The sequence below is a fragment of the Volvox carteri genome, assembly GCF_000143455.1.
Source record: "Volvox carteri f. nagariensis unplaced genomic scaffold VOLCAscaffold_1, whole genome shotgun sequence".
NCBI lineage: Eukaryota > Viridiplantae > Chlorophyta > Chlorophyceae > Chlamydomonadales > Volvocaceae > Volvox > Volvox carteri.
This window is the reverse complement of record NW_003307545.1, coordinates 1460079-1475159: the sequence shown is the minus strand read 5'-3', so window position 1 is coordinate 1475159 and position 15081 is coordinate 1460079. Positions and strand designations below refer to the sequence as shown.

Sequence of the window (15081 nt, the reverse complement as noted above, 5' to 3'; positions counted from 1 at the left end):
GGCGTTGCAGACGAGCCGTTCGGGCTCCCCTGTAATAACTACAACCCAAACAGCCTAGCTCAAGGCCCATGCAGTGCTGGGCTCCGCTGCATTGTTGTAAACAAAAGACCATATCGGCCTCCAAATCAGCAAGGTTTCTCCATCCATTCATTCATTTCCCCCCAAAGCATCGACGGTGCAACAGGCAGGCTTGCCACTAAGGAGCCGTCCAAAGCTCCGTTGTCCCAGGCTCCGCCGCCACCCTCAACCCTCCCCAGAATGCGCTCTGCGGGGTTCTACAACCTCCCATCCTCTTAACCTAAAGCCTCCCATCCTCTCAACCTAAAGCCTCCCATCCTCTTAACCCAAGCCAGCAGCTCACCTACCACGCTTCACTTCCCACGCGGGACGCCTCCTAACTCCCAACCAACTATGCGTCTTGTCGAACTGTTGCCTCCCATGACTGAGCGCCCATCCGAGCTCAAGAAACCGCTGAAATCTTGCTGACGAACCCTCCGCATGCAAAGCTTAACCCCAACTGGGCTTGGCTGCATTTAGCTATGAGGCCGCAGCGTGTAGGCGTCCAACAGCAGCAGCAGCAGCGGCGGCAGTAGCAGCAGCAGCGGCAGTAGCAGCAGCAGCGGCAGTAGCAGCAGCAGCAGGGACAGTCCAACTCCCGCAAAGTTTACTGCAGCTTAAGCCGCTGCAAGAATAGCCGTTCTGCTGGTAACTGAGGCCACGTAGCCTTGAGATATACCCATGCTGTACTGCACCGGTGTCCGTACCATGTCGTCTGGGTTCCTATTTCTGTGGGGATATATATCTGAACGTCTTAGCTCGCGGGGTCCCCCGTAATAGCTGCCTTCATTTTCAGACCTACGGTCGTGCTTGCGCTCTTGCGACTCGCTCTGCCTCCGTGTCCCAACGGATGAGCGCCACGATGATGCTGTAGGCAATGGCCTGTCATAAAGACACACCGCACAACACCATAATCGAGAAAACACGAACACAAGAGCACACATAACACCGCACACCACCGGTGGCCCCTTGCCATCCCCTACCAGTATTACGTCCTAACCCAAACCCTGGGATCGATGCAGGGATGCGGTTAGCAGTCATCCATCCGTGACAAAAATACGCATTCATATGGCAAGAGTGACGCAAACTGAAGGTGTAAATCACACACACACACATACATACACAATTGGCACACGGACTTGCACAGTACAATACGGGTAAACCTTCGCGACGTAGCGATACACATACACACGCACGTATCCACATGCCTTGTGTACAATGTCCACCCATGCGGGTGTACGGACCCACCTGCAGCACGGAGCCCAGCAGCATACCCGACCACATCCCCACCACGCCCAGCTCCTTCCTGAAGCCAAGCCATAGGGCCAGAGGGACCGCGAGGCCGTAGAACACCAGCAGGTTGGTGTAGGAGCCGTGGAACTGCTTGCCGGCGCCCTGATGGATGTCGGTGTTGTGCGAGCGCAGGGGCCAAAGTACGCCAGCGCAGATGTACTCGCGCCAGCAAGGGCGTGGGCGACAAGTGAGGGCGGCGGCGGCGGCGGTAGCGGAGACGCGGATGGTTGAGCAAAGGGCCGTGCGGGAAGCGATGCATTCACAGTAGCAATGCATTTATAAACAAACGCGTCTTTTTTAAAAGCATTGGCCAGGGAGACGGAAGTCGCAAGATCGATACACGAACCACCCATCACCCCGTGCGTGCAACTCTCCCAACTGGCAGGTACGCTTGATTGTTCGATCGCTTGCAATGTCGGAATGCCGCGCACCTCCACGACGCCCGTCAGGATGGTCTGCATTCCGTCAAAGAGGTTGACCGCCGCCACCAGCAGCATCAGCGGGTTGAGGATGGACATGAAGCGGGGGTTGCGGTCGTCCGTAAACACGGAGATGACTACAGCAAGGACCAAGGCCAGAGAGACGAAAATCAGCTACCTTTGTCAAATTGGTAATCTGGCGCTTCGCTGCGAAGCGTGCGTTTTGGTTAGCCGCAATGGTTGATTGTAAAATGGCAGTTGTGGTGGTGTTCCGTTAAGTTTGTAACTGCCATGGAAAGGAGCAGCCGACCCCGCAATGGGCCACTTTTCATCCTTGTCCATCTGCACCCTCCCGACACCGCAGCAGTGCCGCCCTGAATCCGCCATCATTCCAACCCCCATGCATCCCATGTCAGTGAGAAGGTCGTCCATTATCACCCACCGCCACCCTCCACCACCGCCCAGCCTCCCTCACTCCTCCCACCTCCACCCTCCCACCATCCACCTACCGACGTCCCGGCAATGCGGTTCTATGAGGGCCACAGCGGGCAGGCTCCACAACAGAGGACCCACCAGCGCCGAGGCCACAGCTGCAGTGCGGGCGCCACGACCATCACCTGCCGCCGCAGACGTGCGGTGTGCCCGTGTATGGTCCGGTTGTCGCCATTGTCATTGCCATCCGTCAAGTTCGCCATGTCGCGTGATTGAGGAGGTATGCAGTCGGAGGACCAGGCATCAGGCAGCCGGTGGCGGGAAACAGCATGTAAAGTGGGACGCAAGCCAAGGAAGTAAACGCCAAGACGAGATGGATTCCCGTATTTGTAACCTTCGTGCATTTTACCTGCAACCGCGCCAACCGCAAGCCAAAACCCGCCACCCTCTTATATCTCCCGCCACCCCTCCTGCTCCACCACAGTCACACCTGCTCCCAGCTTGTTGCCCACTTGGGTACATGCCGTCATGCCGAAGGCGTTGAAGGGCATGTACATGACGGCGCAGGTGCTGAATCCCACTGAGATGGCGGCAACAGAGTTCTGGTGGGGCCCCGCGAGCGAGCGAAGAGGAGGGAGGGAAAAAGTAGGAAAGGATGCGAGAGGGCGACAAAATTGAGGCTGAGGATTTTTGTGTCGTCGAGGAATGCGGAAGGAGATGAAGGTGCTCAGCTCGGTAGCATGAAATGCTCCGTGCGGTGGTGGGGAGGATTGTCCGTATGTATCATCCACCAAGCAAAATATGAAACAAACCAGATCGGGACATGATGCCGCCGCCGCCGTAGCAGCAGCTAATCAGAGGCGACACGGAGCCTACCGTAGGGTCAGGCAGGGCTGCGGCGATGACGGTCATGGCGCTGAAGGCTGCGCTCTCCGCCACCCGCATCACTGCGGGAGCGACCCACGGGTCAGTTGTCCATATTGATTATAACAGGTCATCAGTAGCACATACACGGTGCCATGGATCGCAGCATGCATCCCCAGTCCACGGACAATGCATGCATGCACGCGTCCATTTCCACGCATGCCCCAGAAGAAGAAAAAGAAGAAGAAGCCGCTGCCGGCCGCCGCCGCAGCCGCGGGCTGGCTGTGCGGTCGCGGTCCTGTCCAACATCAACTCTGAGTTGCGTGTAACTGCTAGGTGAGCACACACTGCACTGCCATTGCTAGGGGAAGAGAGATGGAAAAGAAGGGGGCAGCCTTTCCATCTCTGGAAAACCCTAAAACCATTGATCGGGCGGAGTTCCCGGAAATTCCGACACCCGCCGATGCCCCACCCATCGCCGGATATGCCAAAGACGCCATTTGCCGCCAGCCCTGTCACAGACAGCAGCGGCGGTACACAGAGGCGGTGGTCTTGATGTTAATGTTGGTGTTAATGTAGGTGTTGATGTTGATGTTGGTGTTAATGTTGATGTTAATGTTGGCCTTGGTGTTGATGTTTGTGTTGATGTTGGGTTCATTTTGGTGTCGGGCCCTACAAGAGAGGCCCTAGCAGCGAAGAGGAGAACAAGTCGCGACAGAACGCATATACCTAATCCAAATGTCCAACAGATCCAGCTGGCTTCGCGAAGCGCTGCAGTGCTTACACGGTGATGCTCACCATAACTCGCAAGGCTTTGTCATGCAAAGGTGCGAAGGTGAAAAGGCACGCAATCGCAAGTCCAAAACACGGGCGTCCTCGTCATACACACATCGCCAGGAGGTTGGCATTGGAGCGCAGAATCCCTTTCTGTACTTTGCCGTTTCCCGCCGGGTAGATGGAAGCTGCATCCGGGACACCCAGAACTACCAGCACCATTTTACCATGTGTAACTGCTCCCTAACTGCTCTTGTGCTCGTGCGGGTGTTGTACCTTAAACACTTGAGACCAGACGCCTCCAAACACCCGGTGCGCCAGACCCGACCACACGATGTACGCGGACGTGAACAGGCAGATGTAGCCGTTCGTGGCACCCACCTACGTGTTGTTTTGGCATGCTGTTGGTCAGGCGCGTTGGTTAGGCGTGTTGGTCAGGCGCGTTGGTTAGGCGTGTTGGTCAGGCGCGTTGGTTAGGCGCGTTGGTTAGGCGTGTTGGTTAGGCGCGTTGGTTAGGCGCGTTGGTCAGGCGTGTTGGTTAGGCGCGTTGGTTAGGCGCGTTGGTTAGGCGTGTTGGTTAGGCGCGTTGGTTAGGCGTGTTGGTCAGGCGCGTTGGTTAGGCGTGTTGGTCAGGCGCGTTGGTTAGGCGTGTTGGTCAGGCGCGTTGGTTAGGCGTGTTGGTTAGGCGCGTTGGTTAGGCGCGTTGGTTCGGCGCGTTGGTTCGGCGCGTTGGTTAGGTGTACGAGACACGCAGGGGCGGTCCCGGACAGACGAACGACACAATGCCAGGGGAATGCCAGGTAACCCAAGCAAGCGTCACAGACTCAGACTCGGGGGACAACCAAGGCCCTGTAATTCCAACATCAAGCACGTTCGTACATCCGTACACGTCCGTACATACCGCCAGCGCGGCCCCTATGTAGCCCAGTCCTGCAGGGAACATGAGCAGGTATGTTGTGGCGACGTGTAGCGGCACAATGATCAGGGAGATGACCATCTGCGGCTTGGTGATGCGCTGGGCCACCAGGATGCGGTTAAGAGGTCTGCGGGCGGAGGCAGGTTGGGTTTAGGAAGAGAACCAGAGGACCCGGATGAGTCCCGCGATGGTGGGTATGATTGATGTGGCGGTGGGGTAGCCGGTGGCCTGCCGTGATTTCCGTACTCCTCTGAAGTCGAGCGGCAAGAGGACATGTAGTGGTGCCGCCACGTAGTGCCGCCACGACGATGCAAGTCAATGGAGAAATCGAACCAGCCCAAGAACGCGTACAGGTCTTCTGTGTCGCAACATCCTCATTTCGTTTTCCAGTACGCCTCTGTTTGCGCTTTTCCAAGCACAAATACAAGCACAAACACAAGCACAACAAGTACAAGCACAAGTACAAGGCCCTTCACGTCACGTACCTGGCCATGGCATCCAACCAGACGGCGGGAATAAGCGCAAGAATGTACCTGGCGGGTGATTGGGGAAAAAAGGGGAGGTGGAGGAAGAGACACCCCACCCCGAAAGCGGCTTTAAGAGGCGACAGGAGGATAACGACGAGAGTTCGAATGAACCAGATCCGAGAAGCCGCAGGACCTGAGGGAGGAGGAGGGAGAGGAAGAAAATCGGCGACGACGGCGAAACCCAGGAGGCAAGGGAAGAAGGTGGCAGGGTGCTGGGGCTGAGGCAGCGAGCAAAGCACCTCCCGCACATTCACACACCCGCCTTTTCCCCTCATTACCACGCCTCCTCCTGGGGCCCCCGTGTGGGGCAGGAGACACTCGCTTTCAGCTAATGCCCTGGTCATCTGTCAGCCCCCCTCGTCTGAACCCTCCGCTCCTACGCAACCTGCAGGCGGCTGCGCATCGTGGCACCTCCTACATGACCACCGCCGCTGCTTCCAGCACCACTACTAGCAACAGCTACAACAGCGGCCCTCCCTTCCCTCGTACTTGTGGGCAATGACCGCCATCTCGTGCTCCCTGCTTAGGTATCGAAGCAGGTGTGGGGCCGCCAGCAGGACCCCCGTGATGGGCAGGCAGTGCAGCCACAGGAACAGCAGCGTGCGCTTGAAGATAGGACCCAGAGCCCCGTAGTTGCCAGCACCGAAAGCCTTCACAGGATCGTTGCGAGGGGTGAAGAGGGGGAGTGGTGCACAGTGGGTCAGATGGGCGCCAGGTGTGGAGGGGAAGAGGCGGGGTGCTGACGTGATTGGCAGGTGGGGTGGGATCACGTTCCCCGCCCCGGGCCCAGGGGGCTATTAAGGAAATCCGAAATAAAACACCGTGGACTGGCCAAAGCTGACATGGTACTCAGCCACTAGCGCCACCACCACCATCACCCGCATCACTACCGTTGACTCCGTTACCTGGGGCGCCTGTGTGTCCAGTCCCCCGCAAAGCCCCTGCAACACGTAGCGTGCGGTGATGCCCGTGAAGGAGTTGCCCAGGGCGGCGCCTGGCCGGTCACACACGGGTCAGCAAATAAACGCAGCCAGGACACGTGCAACACGTGAGGTTTAATGTCCCGATGCAGTTGTGGCCCCTTCGCCACCACCACTGAACCTTTCGGGTGCGTGCGAAGAATGATGATGATGGTGATGATGATAGTGATGATAATTGTGATGATGATAGTGGTGCTGATAGTGATGATGATACTGATGATGATAGTGATAATGATAGTGATGGTAGTAGTGATGATGATGGTGATGCTGATAGTGATGGTGGTAGTGATGATGACGACAGGGGTTCGGTCCGTCTGTGGTCAGGCCCTACACTCATCTGGCGGCAGTGGTGGTGAGGAGAAGAGGGACTGGAGGAAGAGGGGAAGCCTGGACAGGGCTTTTTGACCGGATGACAGACGACATCAAAGTCATGGCTTGCTGGGGCAGAGCCATGTAAGGTGTGTGAGGGCACTCTTGTTAACGCATGCCTAAGTATACACAGTTAACGCATAACTATAACTATAACTATAGCTAGACACAGTGCCGACCAGCGGGTGGACGGGCGGGCTGCGGGCCCGCAGCTCCGTTACCCATTTTTTTGGTTGCAGGACAGAGGTCCGAATCGCCAATCTGCCCTTGTTTCGGTTAATGGGGACCCATATTTAACCCCCCATGAACACACACACCAACCAAAGATGCATTTCACCTGCCAGTTCCTTGGTGCCCAAGTGGCCCACAAAGGAAGAGCTGATAATGCTGGTGGAGTAGGCGGCCAGCAGGTTCAAAGCCAGAGGCCACGCAAGTGAAGCCTGTTCAAGCATATCCTGAAGAGGATGGCGCCACGAGGAACGGTGCAAGCAAGTTGGGAGTGCTACCTGCTATCTCTTAAGGTCATAGTATGACCGCAATCTTTTATTACGGCCCGGTGCGGGCTGTATTATGGTAGGAGACCATGCCCGGTATTTGCTGGGGGGCCGGTGTCCCTGCTCCCTGGACAGTGAGTCTGGGTAGCGCATGGTAAGGGGTGATGATGGTGGATGAGACGGACTAAGGCTACCAAACCTGCAGAATCCCCGTTTGCAATCGGTCTTTTTCCTCAGGAGAGTCAGATTCATCCTCTTGGAAATGTCCAGCTTCACCATCGTCCGCAGGCAGAAGTCGCTCCCGCAAGTCTTTTTCGAGGGATTCAACTTTTGGACTAGACGAGTCGGACATGGCACATGGAGATTTAATGAAGTATGGCAATATAATTAAAGTATGGCAATATAATAATCACCTAATGAAAATTTCTTGCATAACCATAACCCGCATCACGGCCTGTCAAGGTAGCGATGGAAGGTACAGCTGATCCACACCATGGGAAGCCTACCTATTAAGGTGTTTGTTCATCTTGTAAAGTGGCGGGAGTACGTTATCGTCCATTATTCCGGTAAACAACGGACACCTGTCTTGTCCATCAACCGCCATGATTCCTGTTTTGACAACAGACATCGCCAAACGGGTTATTTCTGGTTTCGGGAACGGGTCTATTCTGTCTTCCAGTAGAAGTTCTTCTACAAAGCCGCGGAACAAAAATGCGTTTTTGCATTAGTTTGACATCCTGAAAATCTGAATCCCGACGTCTAGCACACCATGGGCCGCATAACACCTTTCGTATGTGGCGCATGATCCTATTTCTGCAAGCCGGCCGGCTTCGGGAAATCTATTTCTGTTTTCGGGAGGTTCGGTACGACCCAAACTCCCGAAGCGTTTGCCGATGTGAGAAATCCACACTTTCATCTTGAAATTGTCTACCATGCAACGGAGCAGGGCGATACCATGCACTATCCATTAATTAATCTTTTACTCGTACACGAAAACCTTTTCGGTTCAAGAAACAGTTCCGAGGCCCCTTCCGTTTCCAGCTCGGCGGCCCATGCGCCATTTGGCTCGTCTAGTCCGTACAATCTCGCGAAGCTGTAACGTCAAGAACGTCACAACGAAGTCCTAGGAAGGATGCTGTTGTTGCAACCCTTCCCATTTATCCCTCCCACCATTCCTCCACACACCTTCCATTCCTTACTCCCTCCATACATGCCTCACTCCATGCGTAAACCCTTCCATCCCTCCCTCCATCCCTCTATACATCTCTCCCTTTATACATCCCTTCCCCCACCCAATGGCATAAAAGGGTCGATAACCGGCCGGTTTGCTATAACCTAACCGTTCGCTTCGGTAGGCCTACCGACATTTCGAGATAACGACCCGGAAACTGACCGGTTACCGTACCGGTCGGTTATCTTACTGACCGGTAACCTGTCGGTAACCCCCCAGTTACTGGGTCGTTAGCTCGTTATGTCGGTTACCCTGCTTGCCCGGTCCCGAAGCGACCAGTTACCGACAGGTTTGTTAGGGCTACCGATTGGTGACAAGCATCCGAATAAAGGCTCTTGGCGACAAATGCAGAGGGGCAACTGCCTCCCCGCCAGCGACAAGCAGCTTGTCGCCAGGCTTGCAGTGGCATACATAACAGCCGACTCTGTAAAAGCTAACCTTTAAATTTCTAGTTGCTTTGTTCAGGATGCGAATTTCCGCTCGAACATGGTGAACATCTCTCCTTCCATATATCCCCCACCAGTTCTTTGGGAGCGCTGCAGTAGCAGCAACCATAGCAGTCTCAAGGGTGTGAGGCGACCGCTAAATGTTGGTGCTGCGCTTGAGTCCCCCAAACAGAGGAGAGCCTGAAAGGCGAGTCCGCCAGCCAGCTCTTTGTACATCTTAAACTCAGACCACCCAAATCCCAATCCTTGGTCTGTCCCTGGTCTATGGATCATGAACGTGGGGCCACATTTCATCTATGCGCCAGGAATGCCTCCCGCCTCCCCATTCTTTCAGTGGTTAGCCATAAGGTGTGTCGCAGGGTTACTCCGGAAACCTTCCGCTCATCCACAACAGCAACATCGATGTGGCCTGACACCGAACCGAATCCAACCCAACCCAGTCCAGCCCCCGCCTTGGCCACCGGCACCTTGTGTCAGCCCGATGGTATAAAGCGTCTTTAGTTGGCAGGTATACTATGTAGGTCACCCAGTGCTCGTAAGGTGGCACTAGGATGAATTACTGCAAATTAACGTAAAATCCAATTAACGATCAACGCTTAGGAAACTGCCAAAGGCACCTTTTAATGCCTTACTTGGAAGCCGCTATCATTATTTCGCAAGGTGAGATGGACGATGCTGCTTTTGTGCATATATTTTACGCGTGCGGCTAAAAGTTCTTGCTACAGCAGAGCTGGCGAGAGTTGGGCTCGGATCGTGGCTGCGGAAGGATTCCAGTGATTTTTCTAGGTTACATTTATATTATCAATGTCATAACAGGAGGCCAGTGGATCCAACGGTTGCATCCACCAAATACATCTGGGCCTGGGCCCAGCCCGGCCCAAGCAAGTTCGTATCACAAATAAGGAAAAGGAAATCAGCACGCGTTACCTCCAATCATTAATGATAACGCTATGGTTTATAAGTCACCACAAGTAAAGCTTGGCACGACGGCGAGAAGTGACGTCCTTCCGTCCGTCTGGGTAACTGCCTTCGGGTTCCATGGGCCCCGGCCAGGAACGACCTGATTATGATATTGAGGCTCAGAGACTTACAAAAGCGATAATATCAATTATTGGTAATTAAGTTCACATGTTTCACTCTTAGGCTATTACAGTACAAGGACAAGGTTTTGATAATCGTCGGCCCTCGCTGGCCTTGCTAGCCCCGCTAATAGAAGAGCTTTTAGTGGTTGATTACCTCTGCTCAGATCCTCTGCCTTGTGCCATTTGAGGTTGCACTCGCTTCCGACATGGATACCGGAAGCGAGGTGGCACAGGTTGAATGCACCGATGTTCCCCAGAGTGAACCGATCAGCGAGGACCAAGTCCCCAACAATGCTGGCGGGTTCGTCTATACGATAGACGACTTCTCCAGACTAAAGCGCTTTGTCATCCTCGGAAGCAATGGTGAGTGACCAGGTCCAGCAGAATTAAGCTACCTGAAAGCAAGCATTTTGTGTGAAAATGCCATCCTTTCTTAATCTCTGCGTTTCAGTTTGACATCTCGCTACGTGGCATACCAATCGTCCGCCAACCTAAAACACCAACGACAATCTAACACGTGTCCCTATCTTGCCCACGGCCGCCCATGACTCCCACACGCAGCCAACAATTACTACGTCTCAAGCAAGGATTTGGGACTGGAGAACTGCGAGTGCGTTCTGAAGCTGCTTGCAGAGGGACATGGCGTGCGGGTGGTGGAGGAGGTGACTCGCATCTCCCGAGAAGGCCGAGCCCCGCGCCAGTCCACAGGTGATGAAGCGTCACGACCACCACCACCATCTTCACCACCATCGCAAGCCCTTTAAGGCCTTGACGAAGCCCTAGCTCCACATCTACTCGGACTTCGGATGTTAAGTCCTTAAGTCCAACATATAATGCTTTTGACATTGTTTACGCCGAATGCGTCTCACTTGAGGCCCACCACGGGTGTCGTACTCCCGAGGCCTAAGCTACAGTGAGCATCTTAGGCGTCTGAGGTTCATGCAAGGACAGATGACGTTACGGAGTCTGTAGGTCTGTCATGTAACCGCAAAACCCGCACCATGGCCCGTTCCTCACATGTTTCTCCCGCCCTGCCTTGCCCTCCCTACACCCGATTCGGCTGCAGGGATCATGGTCCTGGCCATATGTGCGCGTCTCGGTGACCTCGCCACCCGCCGGGCTGCACTGGCGGCTCTGCCCGCGGTCTGCCGTACGGCCTCCACCCTGTTCGAGCTGGTCCAGCGCTGCAAGGAGCTGGGGCCCGTGGTGAGGGCGACACGGGTGGGGGACGCAGCGGCCGACCCAGGTGCCGTACAGGCCTTCCTGCGGGGCTCCGCCGCGATCCCTGCCGACGCAGGTGACACCCACGCTGGGGCTATGGTTGGTGGTCGCAGCTCTCGTCCCGCGATGCACCTGGCAGGTGCCAGCAGAGGTGGAAAGGCCAGCTGGGGACGCTCCATGCGGCGCGCCATTGCGCTGTGGTACTTGGAAAAGTCATCGGCCGCCGTTGCGTATCAGGCGACTAAGTACAGCCAACGATGCGGCTGGAGCCACGTAGATCTGCTCCGCCTCGCACATCCCGATCCGGAAGAGCATGCCGCTAAGCGCCACAAGCTGCGCCTGGCGGCGGCGGCGGCGGCGGCGGCGGGGCAGGGCGGCGGCGCCACCGCCGCCATCGAAGGTACGGAACAGCGCCACAAGGGATCTGGCGATGCGTCAGATGGAGCTGACTCGGACTGGGTCCTGGTAAAGGAGGAGGGGGCGGACGCGGACGAGGGGGAAGGCGGGGCTGGTGGCGGTGGCGGTGCATCAGAGCTGGGGGCGTTGGTGGCAGCAATGGGGGCCGCATCGATTACCGCGGCGGCAAGCGACGCTGAGGAGGCCGCTGCCGCAGCGGAGGCTCAGCGGGTGGCGGACATGAAGGCCATTTTTGACTTTCTGACCCACGGGACTCTGCCAGGCCAGGCAAAGCCCGTGCGTTGCGCCAAGAGGAAGGCAGCGGCTGACGGCGGCGGCGATGGCGGCGAGGGACCCCCGGCTGCAGAGCAGACTCGGCCGGCAGTGGAAAGCGGCGCGGCCGCGAGCAGTGACGTTGCCAACACCGCCGCCGCCGCCGACACCGCCGTCGACGTGCCCATGTCGCCCCAGCAGACATCAGACGCTCCTCCAACAACGAATCACACAACTTCCACAGCGAACGCCGTCACCACTGCCCCCGCTGCCGCAGCAGATGCGCCTTTGAGCCCAGTCATGCAGTACCTCGTCGATGCGCATCGTCTGCGGAAGGAAATCCGGGCGCCGCCACCGCTGGTCAAGCCGCCGCCTGAGAATGAGCCTGGGCAGCTGTCAAAGCGACGCCGACGCGGTAAGTCAGAATCGACGCCAACGGCTGAGCAGGGGGAGGCGCCGGCACGGCCACCGCCAGATCCCGCCGCAATCGCCGCCAACGAAGCTGCCTGCGCCGCCGCAATCGAGCAGGCGGTGTCACTCATCCGGCGACACCGCTTCGGACACGAACACGTGGGTGACACGGCGCTGCTGCGGGCTCCGGAGTTGTGGGCCGCGTTTCTGGAAGTGGGCATGCCGCTGACGGCTCTGGTACGCAACTTAGGCCGCATGACCCAGATGGGCCTCATGGAGCGACCGGACTGCCTAGAAGCCGTCACGCGGCGCCTGCGGGACGGGCGCGCTCTGGCGGCAGCGCGTGTGCATCCGATGACCCTCTTAGAGGCCATGTGCACGTACCGGGCCGGTGCAGGCGCGCGCGGGGTGACATCATGGAAGGCCAAGGCGGAGGTCAAGCAGGCGCTGGAGGAGGGCTTTTACCTGTCGTTCAAGAATGTGACTCCCACCGGTCAACGCTACCTGATTGGGATGGATGTGTCGGGCTCCATGTGCTGTGCTTGCGCCGGCATGACATCCGTGACTTCGCGGGAGGCGGCTGCGGCGATGGCCATGACGTTGGTGCGGACGGACCCATGCAAGACGATGGCATTTTCGCACCAACTGGTGCCCCTGGAGCTCCAGGTAGACGGGGGAGAAGTTGGGAAAGGGAAGTGGCGACGAAGGGGCTGTGGGGGTTCTATATTATATAATATGTTGCATTATATTTTATTATATTTTTTATTATGGTGTAGTATTGTAATAAATATAATATATATGTATTACGTGTAATAAATTTCCCATCCTGTAACCCTCCTTTCGCAGCCCAATCATCGGCTAGAGGAAGTCGTGTCCCGCGCCGCGGCCATCCCAATGGGCGGTACTGACTGCGCGCTGCCCATGCTGTACGCCCTGGAGCGCAAGCTGCCCGTGGACGTGTTCGTTGTGCTAACTGACAACGAGACCTGGTTTGGGAAGGTCCACCCGTCGGAGGCTCTGAAGCGCTACCGGGCGGCCATGGGCCTGCCGGCTAAGCTGGTCGTGCTGGCGTTCAGCGCCACAAACTTCAGCATCGCGGACCCTCGGGACGCTGGCATGCTCGATGTGGCGGGGCTGGACAGTGCGGTGCCGCAGATCGTGGCAGACTTTGCAGCGGGTAGGGTGTAGGCTAACGCGGGGTAGCGTGTGGGCCCCCTTAATGGCGGGAAGGGTGTAGACTTTTGGAATACGTGGAGGATACCGGATATTGTAAGGGGGTTTGCGTTGTTTTTGATGGTGCAAGTGTAAGGCATCGTGGCGAGTTGGTCGCAAAGCAGGCGAGGGGATTTCGAGGAGTTACGCTTTTTGTCTGTCTCTACGGAGAAAGATTTCGAAGCCACAAACACGATGATGCCATGGCGTCTTGATAGACCTAAGTTTCGACTTCTATCGTCACGCCGTTTTGTTCGATTATAACGAAGCGTGCTGTCGGTTTGCGACGGGTATGATTTTCACTTGAGGAAGCGCTACCATTAAATGCTGGAAGCTTGGAACGGAAGCGTTTTGCGTTTTAAATCGTCCGGTTTTTTTTGTAAGGGCTTGCACGCCCGTCGTACTGGGAATGCGCGTGGGAGGTCGTGTAAGTTGGGATGACGGGTGGGGCGCGGCAGGGTGGAAGGATTGCAGATGGGAACAGTTACCGGATACGCGGAAGTCGTGACATGGTCCAGGTCGTAAAGCGGTGTAGTCCACATGTTGAACAGGATCAGTGGGCATAACCGAAGATCTTCACCGTTTTTTGTTTATGGCGCAGCTGTTGCCATCCATCAGCTTTGGGCAGTGTGGGTTAAAATGGTAAGGCCTTTGTGTGTAAGATCTGATTCATCATAATTCTTGTATCCATTCTCGCCGCGCCTTAAACGTGACCACTGGCGGGCCGGCACAAGGGCAATGTCCAGGGAATGACCGGACACCACCTTGGGGGCCTGGCAATCTCCTGTCGCCCTTCGCGCTGAAGTCTTGAAGCAGGGGCGGGAACATATAACCAAGACGCACGGTGGCTACACATTTGCAGTCTTTTACAACAGTTGGGATATATGTATTAATGGCGCAAATGCCTGGCCGCACAACTACGGCATGGCGTAATCGTGTCCGCGGCTGGCTTAAAGACACCAGATGCCGTTACCTATGCTGGATACGCCGCCTCTATCGCAGCATCGCCGCACATCACCAGCACACATCTCCCCCACCTGCGTCTTGCGTCCACATACTAAATGCGGTCACCACAAATCCTGTCTCATGAGGATGCACCACCCCACGACCCTCCGAGCTCCAGGCTTGCCCTCCCACAGCAGCCCACTTGCGTGAGACGCCAAACAGGCTACCAATGAGAAACTGGATCGGTCCCTAATACCTGGCATGCCGGTTGGTGGCTAAGGCAATGCCGTTGGGGTTCCATTATTGATCCCGCAGCGATACCACCGGCTTGCTAGCACTGACTGCCAGCCACTTGGGACCCCTCCTCCAACTCCACAACAATAGCAGCCACAGCAACGGAGAGCGCTATGGCTCTGAGCTGCGGAAAGATAACTGAGTGCGAATATGTTAAACGGAACGCAATCCTACCTTTTACAACCCTGGGAACTGGTGGCCTAGCAAACTCCCCTTCCTGCCCCTCATTACGCCTCACGTCACCTTTTCGATTCGCAACCATCCCAGAAACTCCCGTCCCAAATAGTGTCGGAGAACGCGCCTTTGAACAGGCTCTCAGCATAGCCGACCCTTAGTCCCACACCACAGCTTTCTCTCCACGAACATCGCGCCGGAAGGCTGCACGTCTGCAGCCATGCCGCGGCGGATAGCATCGCCAGAAAGCGGAGGAGCGCGACTGCCTGTA

The 15081-nt window shown here is 56.4% G+C and overlaps 2 protein-coding genes across 2 annotated transcripts; one reads left to right on the top strand and one right to left on the bottom strand.

Moving 5' to 3' along the window:
• Positions 1-855: 855 nt before the first annotated feature.
• Positions 856-8333, bottom strand: VOLCADRAFT_115641 (uncharacterized protein; the record flags this gene model as incomplete). Its single annotated transcript, XM_002945651.1, has 15 exons — positions 856-939; positions 1306-1452; positions 1782-1906; positions 2279-2386; positions 2692-2803; positions 3078-3148; positions 3538-3577; positions 4116-4220; positions 4741-4882; positions 5241-5288; positions 5772-5932; positions 6188-6276; positions 6969-7086; positions 7325-7460; positions 8311-8333. The coding sequence occupies 15 exons, from the start codon at positions 8331-8333 to the stop codon at positions 856-858; spliced, it is 1509 nt and encodes a 502-aa protein (XP_002945697.1).
• A 1757-nt stretch (positions 8334-10090) lies between these two features.
• VOLCADRAFT_78678 (uncharacterized protein) lies at positions 10091-14073 on the top strand (the record flags this gene model as incomplete). The annotated part of the gene is made up of 6 exons (XM_002946011.1): positions 10091-10247; positions 10446-10592; positions 10951-11105; positions 11265-11505; positions 12277-12851; positions 13032-14073. 6 exons carry the CDS (start codon positions 10091-10093, stop codon positions 13371-13373), a joined length of 1617 nt encoding a protein of 538 aa, XP_002946057.1. The 3' UTR covers positions 13374-14073.
• Between the last annotated feature and the right edge of the window lie 1008 nt (positions 14074-15081).